Here is a 9,847-nt window from a genome sequence, read left to right on the forward strand (position 1 = left end):
TTTTTCAGTGATCATGTGGGACACAACTCATCCACCTAGAGATACCGTATTTTTCGCACCATAGGGCGCACCGGACCATAGGGCACACCCAGTTTTTTGGGGGGGAATAAAGGGGGGGAAATTATTTTTCCCCCCCAGGCGCAGGGCTGGGGCGGGGGAAGCTCGAGCTTCCCCCGACCCCAGCCCCCAAACAGGCAGCTCTCTGCAAGCTGTGGGAGCGCTCCCGCTGCTTGCGGAGAGGTCCGCGAAGCCTGGACGCGCTGATCTCAGTGCGCGCAGGCTTCGGCATGTCGGCAACTCTCCGCAAGCAGCGGGAGTGCTCCCGCTGCTTGCGGAGAGGTCCGCGAAGCCTGGACGCACTGAGCTGAGTGCGCGCAGGCTTCAGCATGCAGGCAAGTCTCCACAAGCAGTGGGAGCCCAGCGTTGGGCTCCCGCTGCTTGCGGAGAGGTGTGCGAAGCCTGGAGAGCGTGAGGGGTCAGTGCGCACCGACCCCTCTCACTCTCCAGGCTTCAGCGAAAGCCTGCATTCGCACCATAGGACGCACACACATTTCCCCTTCATTTTTGGAGGGGGAAAAGTGCGTCCTATGGTGCGAAAAATATGGTATACTATACCCCTTATGTGTGTCCTCCTCCCCCCCAAAAAAATTCTGGTGCCACCACTGGGGAGGGGGTGAACCGAGCTCGCAGTTCTTTGACACACAAAAATGATTGCACAGGGGTTTTTTTAAAAAAAACTGTCTTGTGCAAGACTGTGGAAATCTGTTATCTACTTTGTGACAAATATCTAGCTCATAAAATAGTCCTCTTTGCAATAAATCTGCTGCACAAAATATGATTAGCAGGTGCTAAGGGGACCATCTTATCTAATGATTTTTTTAATCTGATATATTTTTAATTAGATTCTTCATTGCATGTCATAAATTTTATAGTGAGTTTTATGTTTAGTCTGCATATTGCATATGGCTTGCTTTATTGCGAGCTAAAATGCGCTGTTACGATTATTTTTTAATTGTTTCCTGATGACCAACGGCTACAATGAAATAAAGGGCACTAGAAAAATTATGGGTGCTGTACACTTACCACCTCCGTTCTTGTAGCAGAGATAAGGGAATCTCCATACATTGCCCAGACCAATGATCTCTCCGGCCACAGACAGTAGAAACTCCACTTTGTTGGTCCACTGTCCTCTGTCCTCAAGCTCATCCTTCCTCTCTTCTGGCTTTTCTTCTACCACTGGCACAACCATAATCCCACTGGATTCCGCATCCCAAGGTCCTTTGCTTTCCATGGCTCTGAAGGGCAAGGGATGGCAGAGGAGAAGGCAGATCACATGACATGGGGAATTCTCATAGGATTCCTATCAAGCTGTTTTGTTTTGCTTTGCTTTGCTTTGCTTTGTCCAAACAGTTTCTTATGTTCAAGGAGTGAGCCAGTGAAAATAAGGGGGGCTAGGGAGGAGGGTGACATTGGATCCAGTTTGCATCTAAGGGTGAATCTATTGAATCTGCACTTTCCAAAATAACATGAGAACTAAAACACAGCCATCCTTCAAAATTTAAAAAAATGCATATATTAGAGATGATGTGCATAAAAATAAATATATTCATGAAAATAACATCCAAAAGTGCATTATTTTAGGTGAAATTATCAGCAAGGAATGTGTACATTAGTCAAAATCACATGCAAAAATGTATTTATTCAGTGAAATTTGCACTAAAATGCTGGTGAATTTTCATGAGGATCTTTTTAAAAAATAGCAACAACCTGAGGCCTGCAGGTATAGCAGGTACACACATTTATTTTTATTTTTATTTTTATTTTTATTATATGCAGCAATGTAGAGAACTGAATTTAAGGTTGGAAAAACGAGAAATATAGACTACTGAAATTGATACTTGAGGCAGACCTTTGTGGGGAAAATGATACAGGGTTGTATCTACTCTATTCATAGTACACCCATTGAAATGAATAAACCTAAGTCGTGTCCGTTATTCCAATGGGTCTACTCCAATTATGGCTTACATTGGATTCAATCCACAGCCCTCACTGGTCTAAAACCACTTCTTCACATCTGTGTGAATCAGCAATGGCCAGAGTTTGAGTGAGAAAGGAAGGAAGGAAGGAAGGAAGGAAGGAAGGAAGGAAGGAAGGAAGGAAGGAAGGAAGGAAAAGGAAAGAAAAGAAAATGAAACTAAAATTTAAAACTTTGAATGTAACTGTTTAACCAGAAGTAACGGATTCTATAATCCTTATCTAGCTGAACCATTCCTCAGAAGCTTTGCATCACTTCAGTCTAATTCGCAACAGCTTAGGCAAATATAGGCTTGCCCTGGTAGTAACCTTGAGAACTTTCATCTATCAGTAAAAGCAATAATAGTGAAAAGCAAGCTAATTTATATCTGTGAAGCCATTTTTGTATATGATTAAAAACCTGAAGAAAATTCATCATTGCAAATAAAAAAACAACAGTGCGCATCCTACTGCCTGCACAATTATAACACACCAATATTTAATTCAATCCAAAGACTAAATTCAAATAGTGTGGTTTATATGTGCAATTTGAACTCAGTCTTGTTGTATTTCAGTGATTCAAATTCTGAACTTATATTTTTAAAAAATCCCAAATACCTAACCATAAGATAAATTGCAGTGAGACAAGATTTAAAAACTTCAGTTTCTATTGACAACCCCACCAGCACCACAAGGCACACAATAACCCTTCTTACAAGGCACCATTTTTCATTCATTCCAGATATTTATATACCACTTTTTAGGCAGAACTCACAAGACACTTTGCGTAAGTTCCTTACAATGAGCATCTTTTCTTTTTAAACTTTATATAAGGCAGCAGGGAGCCTGACTCCTGAAGTTGTTTCTGCTTCTCTCCTCAGGGCAAGATGCTCCCTCAGAAATCCCTGCGGCAGCAGTTGTAGGGAGGGGCCGCCACAGGAAGCTGAATGGTGGCAGCACACAAAACTATTTGTGTTTTTCCCCTTTCCCCCTCACTCCTGTTTCCTCTCCTCCATCCCAGGCCCTGCACCCTCCTCTCCAGTGTGGAGAGCCAGTGTGGTGTAGTGGTTAAGAGCAGTAGACTCGTAATCTGGTGAACCGGGTTCGTTTCCCCGCTCCTCCACATGCAGCTGCTGGGTGACCTTGGGCTAGTCACACTTCTCTGAAGTCTCTCAGCCCCACTCACCTCACAGAGTGTTTGTTGTGGGGGAGGAAGGGAAAGGAGAATGTTAGCCGCTTTGAGACTTCTTCGGGTAGTGATAAAGCGGGATATCAAATCCAAACTCCTCTTCTTCTCCTCCTTGTCCTATCCCATATTGCCTTCCCTTGTCTGTGCCTCGCATGTGTCAGCAAACCTGATATGCTTGCTGTATAATGACCCTGACCCAATGAACCCTATTTTCACCTTGTCCTTTTTCACTGATGGCCTGCCACCTGCTGTGCTGAGGATCAGCTTCGCTGCTTGCAAACACACACACACACACACACACACACACACACACACACACACCACCCTGCTTCTCCAAGATCCTCAGATTGCTAAGAGAGTCATCTGCTGTATCCAGATCTGTTGCAAACATGCCATCTGGCTGATCAGCTAAGGAAAATGCCTGTTCAGCGCAGATGCCTCCTCCATCTCGTCAGAGCTCCATGGCTTGTCAAGTGAACGAAAGCCAATGCTTTGTAATGGAACCTTTTCTGAACTGTCACAGTCTTCACCGCATTCCAATTTGTGTCTGCCAAATGCATATCATCAAGCAGAGCAGTGCTTCGGACAATGCTTATTAGCAATGTCATTACGGGCAGACAGCAGAAGATCTAACTTCAATTTATTTGCTTATTAGGGATGAAAACAAAGCCCGTTTCCCAAGCCAACCTGTTTTTATAACTATTTACTTGCATTATGAGAACACTTGATCAGACACTTGTTCTGATGAAGCACAAACCTTGACGGTCTTACAGCGATGCGGAGCAGAATCTTTTCTGCAGAATTCTTTTTTGTCCATTTCATAAGTTTGTTAGTAGAAATGAATGGATGCCAAGTGCAAATATAATATTAAGCCAACTTGGCAGTTTCAAAAGTTTTTGACTTTGTTTACTGCATATAAATGCAAGTAAAGCAAACGTGCTAAATTGGATCCCTCTCTAGGGCAGCAGGAAGATTTTTGGTGCAAACGACCTTATGCAGATTTGCACAAGGTAGTTTACATCAGCAAAAACTACTGGAAAATTTCCCCATTCAGAATTTTTTGGAAAATCCATACTGCTGTAGAAATCAGAATTCAAAGTTCCTGCAACTTTGTATGTACAAAATTCAAGGTTTAATCACTTCTGCCAGAGAAATCCTGGAGAACAGCAGCCAGTCAAGGTAAACAGCCCTGGGCTAGATGAGCGTATTGGCCAAAATGTGTTATAAGTCAGCTTTCTATATCTTATTCTTTTAAAGGCAAGAGGAGAAAGGGGAGTTCTGTAAGATCGATTTATCATTGCAAAATTCGCAGACCACTATGAAATTGCTAAGAAGACTATTTTAAGCGCATCGTATAATGTGGCATGATGCTTGCAAAGCACTCCCAAGTCATATGTCCAGTATGATTAAAGCCTGAATTGTGTCTCTCTGTTTGTAGGATTCATCAACGCCATTCCTTACTGGCGCCTCTACAGGGATGGACCTAGGCTTGCTGAGCTCTGTAGACAAGAATCAGAATCAGAATGGACAAACTGATGGAAATCCCTGCACAAGCTACAACATGGGGAACCTCAAGCCAACTGGAGGTCAAATGTGGCCCTCCGGGCTTCTCTAACTGGCCCTCAGGACTCTCTCCAGCCCATACCCACTCCCCAGGCTACACCTTTCCCCACCTCTGGTTGGTGCTTTCATGCAGCTTTTGCTGGTGCAGGAATAGGATCTTGCCTCTTGCATGCCTAGATGGAAAGGTAGGGATCCGTGCACCTGCAGGTGCATGTGTGCATGTGCTGTTCATATATATATAATCAATAAAAAAAATTATTTACATTTCAAAATAACCATTTAAACAACCTTAAATCAATGACTTTCCTTCTTCTCTTTCCATGGTTCATTTTGCATATCATACATTCCTGCATATTTTACATGAACCAAACCATCCAGTAATCTATTGTTACATCCATCAAAACTTATTTACACTGTTGAATTTATCTTAATGCTACCAACGTTTTTAAATGAACACAATTTTCACCATATATTCAGTAAACATTTTCCAGACTTCTTTAAATGTACATTCCTCATGTTCTCTTCATGTTCCCTTACTTCATTCTTCATGTTCTCTTCATGTTCTCTTACTCTACATGTTAAATCTGCAAGCTTTGCATATTCCATCAGTTTAAATTACCATTCTTCATTGGCTGGGACCTTGCTCGTTTTCCATTCCCCCTTCATTTTATTTACTGCAAAAAGTTTGCAATTTCAAGTTGGCTGGTAACGCAGGACCTCCCATTCAACTATAATCGTGCAACCTGAGTTTGCTGGTTTGTATGCATCCCACAAGGGATGCAGGTGGCACTGTGGGTTAAACGACAGAGCCTACAGCTTGCCGATCAGAAGGTCGGCGGTTCGAATCCCCGCAATTGAGTGAGCTCCCGTTGCTCGGTCCCTGCTCCTGCCCACCTAGCAGTTCGAAAGCACGTCAAAGTGCAAGTAGATAAATAGGTATAGCTCTGGCGGGAAGGTAAACGGCGTTTCCGTGCGCTCCTCTGGTTCACCAGAAGCGGCTTAGTCATGCTGGACACATAACCTGGAAGCTGTACGCCGGCTCCCTTGGCCAATAAAGTGAGATGAGCGCCGCAACCCCAGAGTTGACCACGACTGGACCTAATGGTCAGGGGTCCCTTTACCTTTTATGCATCCCACCTGGAAATTGCAATCCTGCACATGCCTCTAGTCGCAGTCTTTCCCAGTATGGTGTGATGCATTTATTTATGTTTATTCTATAATATTGTGTGTGTGTGTGTGTGTGTGTGTGTGTGTGTGTGTGTGTTCCTAAATCCACATTTATAGGTATACATTAGCATATGCAAAATTTATTCAAATATGCACCCTCTTTCATCCTTTTTAAAAATGTGTTGCATTTCCTCACCTCCAGCAGCCATAGCACCCCCATTCCAATCCAAATTGGGTCCCCCTCGGGGAGACAGCAGTCCAATTAAAAAGTTTTCCGTATAAGACAAGGGTATCATGTTTACATTATAAGCGTTTGTATGCAGTATATATTGCTGCCTAGACACCTAAGGGGAGGACTCTGCATTCCCATTTCCAGAAATTTTGCAAAACACCTTTTCCCCCAAGGATACTATGTATGGACACTATAAGAGCTAGTCTAGAAAGAATGATCATTTCCGAAATGGAAGGCAGGGGACCTTCCATTTTGAGTTTGCAGATTGCACTTTGGGATCCTTAATTAAAACTTCAATCCAATGCACACTTACCTGGGAGTAAGCAAACTTGGTAGGATTTACTTCTGAGTAAATATGCAGAGGATTGCACTGTAGCACGCTCATGCCTTCAATTCCTGTTCATACATGCAGCAATAAAATCAACAAAGTCCCATAAAAGATACACCAACACAATGGGGATGACCACAAAGGATTCCCCTTCCTTGTAGATTTTAAAGCAGAGGTTGGATGGCCATCTGTTAAATGCTTTACAGTGGTACCTCGAGTTACATACGCTTCAGGTTCCAGACTCCGCTAACCCAGAAATAGTGCTTCAGGTTAAGAACTTTGCTTCAGGATGAGAACAGAAATCGTGCTCCGGCAGCGTGGCAGGTTAAGAACAGACCTCCGGAACGAATTAAGTACTTAACCCAAGGTACCACTGTATTTGAGATTCCTGCATTCCTGCATGGTTGAGATGAGGGATCATCAACAGTGCACTCTGGACTGCCCGCAATTCCCTGTGGTGGGTGGGCTGTCCTGCTGCACACCTATGCAGGTGAGAGAGTCAATCTGCTAAGCAATCGAGACATTTGCAGTTCATCCCAAGTGACTTTTGGCCAAGTTAATCTCTGCCCACATCTCTATGGAAGCAACTCTCTTTGCCAGTGTTCAGAACAGGCCTGCCAAGCCTGGTTGAGGAACAGCCCCAGAGGTAAAGTCCAAGGTTTGACACCTTGTATCAGCAATTGCTAGTTGAAGGAGTGGCGCAACTGTGCTCACAGCAGCAATATTAAGGTCAGTAGATAAGGGACTTCCTTTAGGAACTCTTTAAAATTATCTGCTGCAGGCTCACATACAGACAAATTGATATATGCAGCAATAAACCTCGCATGGGATGATGCACGGCTTGCTCAAGACATTTGGGTGCCTGAGGCAAACCACAGAATGGCATCCTCCTCTCCACCAGGGAAAAAATGGGTGCATGAAAAGCTACATCAGGAAGAGGAGGGGGTGGGAAATAAGATATACATCTTGGGATCTGCTGCCCCATGGATTCTGCTGCCCAAGGCAGTCGCCTCACTTTGCCTCATGGGCGGCCCAGCACTGGGCTGATGTGTGCTCATTTGAGGGCAAAAACATGGGCACAAACGTGTATTCTGATGTCATGCTTGCACACCGTGAGGCATGCACATACATTGCACTGATGTCACACGACCCTGGGTCCCCTCTATCATGGGGGCAAGAGGTGTGAATGGAGCAGTATCCCTGCCCCCAAACGTTGGCAAGTGCCAATGGTATTGCATATGACCCCTCCAATAACATCATGAGACCAAATCATTATGGATGCACAATAAAAAGAATATATCAAGGAGCCTAGATTTGTTTCACAGAGGCATTAGCCTGGCTCTCACACACACACCAAACACCAAACCATGTTTTCCCCAAGGTGCTTGCTTTCAGGGAAGCAATGTGATTTCTCAACCTCAGTGAAATGAAAACAAATTCTTGGAGTCTGGTCTGCTGTTTTCCATACATGTACACACACACCACTGGGCCTTCAGTCTGCAGTGTTTCACAATTCATTTCTAGCCTGTGATTCATATTGCTTGACCCTGTCATGGCCTGTCCTTCCACACCCACATACAACTTCTTCATTGCCCTGTTCCTCTCCATTTCCATCACTAGGTATAAGGGAGCCTGTCCATTTCAGTTTCTCCACGTTTTTCATTTTTCTAACCTTAAATTCAGTTCTCCACATTTCCACATAAGTGTGTGATTCTTTTTAAATGGCCCTTGTGAATATTCACCAGCATTTTAAATGAGAATTTCTCCCAATATACGCAATTTTGCAAAGCAATTTTCCTTAATATAACACATTTTGGCGGGTGTTTTCCACTGACATGTGCATTTTTACCCTAGTATATGCATTTATTTATTTTTGTACGCATTACTTGGCTGCACTGAAAATTCAGAGAAGTGTGGATTTCAGAAAATGGCTGGGTCTCTGTTTGCATATTGTTTCAGAAAGTGAAATTTTGGTGGGTTCATCTTCAAATGGGAACTGAATCAGATTTCTCATCCATCCCTACTCCCAACACCATTTTCCTTAGGGCTCCTCAGTGGAAAAGAGTGGAAAAAGGGGGGGGGAATCATGCTTAGAGTTCCCTCAAGGCCAATTCATTTTATCAGCTTGCAATCCTAGGCACACGTGGAGCTGCACTTCCCAGAATCCCCTGGGAACAGGCATTGACTGTTAAATCACTCTGTAAATTGTAACTACGCATGTTGGGGAATAGGGGTCTCCTGCTGTGGGTAAAACCTCAGTGCCTAGGACTTGCCGATTGTATGGTCGGCGGTTCGAATCCCCACGGCGGGGTGAGCTCCCGTCTTTCCGTCCCAGCTCCTGCCCACCTAGCAGTTCGAAAGCACCCCTAAGTGCAAGTAGATAAATAGGGACCGCTTTATAGCAAGAAGGTAAACAGCGTTTCCGTGTGCTGCGCTGGTGCTGGCTCGCCAGAGTAGCTTCGTCACGCTGGCCACGTGACCCGGAAGTGTCTTCGGACAGCGCTGGCTCCCGGCCTCTTAAGTGAGATGAGCTCACAACCCTAGAGTCGGACACGACTGGCCCGTACGGGCAGGGGTACCTTTACCTTTTAACAACACTCACCACCCTTTACAAACTAGACCACCCAGGATTCTTTGCAGGGGAGTCATGACTGTTTAAAGTGGCATGGTGCTGTTTTGAACGTATATTGCCGATGGGGCCAAAGCCCCACTGAACACAGAGGGGCTTAGGATTGCGCTGTTAGTCTACTCTCCCTGGGCCAAAGCATTTCTGCCTCCGGTACAATTTCCCATGTTGCATTGTGCTGGTTCTCAAGGCTTCTCCGACTGAAGCAGGGCACCAAAATCAGTGACAGGCAAAAGGAAAAGCCACTCACCCGAGGTCCCACAAACGCCTCCGTCTTGTTCCTGTTAGGTCACCGCAAACCAGCTGGGGAATGCCACAACATCAACAAAATATTAAGGGAAAAGCAAATCCGGAGCCACTAAAGAGAGAGGGAGAGAGAGTTGGCTGAGCAAACAAACCCTTCTCTCTCCTCTTTCTCTCCTCCTCTTTTCCCTCCCCTTACATGAGATATTCCAAGCGAATTATCACCAGAGTTCTCTTGTGGGTGGAGGGTCAGGGTGTGTATATGCATTTCTGAAGAGGGGGGGAGAAAGGGCCCTCTCTCTCTCTCGGATTGCCTTATAATACTTCTCTTTATGAAGCAGTGAGAGGAGAAGGAGGGAGGGAGGCCAGCAGGCAGGCCAAAAATGTGGAGACCGTGATCATTTCACAACACTGAGGGGGCGTTTTTCACACATGCGACTTGTGCCGTCATAAATGTGCTTGCTAGAAAGTTAACTCCGTGGGACT

The 9,847-nt window shown here is 44.7% G+C and overlaps 1 protein-coding gene across 4 annotated transcripts in view; it reads right to left on the reverse strand.

Annotated features, from left to right (window-relative positions):
* Positions 1-9,627, reverse strand: part of LOC114605349 (sodium- and chloride-dependent betaine transporter-like) — a 47,755-nt gene extending 38,128 nt beyond the window's left edge. Inside the window, exons 1-2 of one of the 4 annotated variants that reach the window (XM_077935129.1) lie at positions 9,369-9,625; positions 1,084-1,295 (exon numbers count right to left, since the gene is read on the reverse strand). In XM_077935129.1, the coding sequence (XP_077791255.1) occupies positions 1,084-1,291 (208 nt within the window). In that variant the 5' untranslated portion in view covers positions 1,292-1,295; positions 9,369-9,625. Of the gene's footprint in view, positions 1-1,083; positions 1,296-6,477; positions 6,690-9,368 lie in introns of those variants that run through there. The other 3 variants (XM_028746521.2, XM_077935128.1, XM_077935130.1) reach the window with 3 other exon arrangements.
* Between the last annotated feature and the right edge of the window lie 220 nt (positions 9,628-9,847).

Source organism: Podarcis muralis, chromosome 10 (genome assembly GCF_964188315.1).
Source record: "Podarcis muralis chromosome 10, rPodMur119.hap1.1, whole genome shotgun sequence".
Taxonomy (NCBI): domain Eukaryota; kingdom Metazoa; phylum Chordata; class Lepidosauria; order Squamata; family Lacertidae; genus Podarcis; species Podarcis muralis.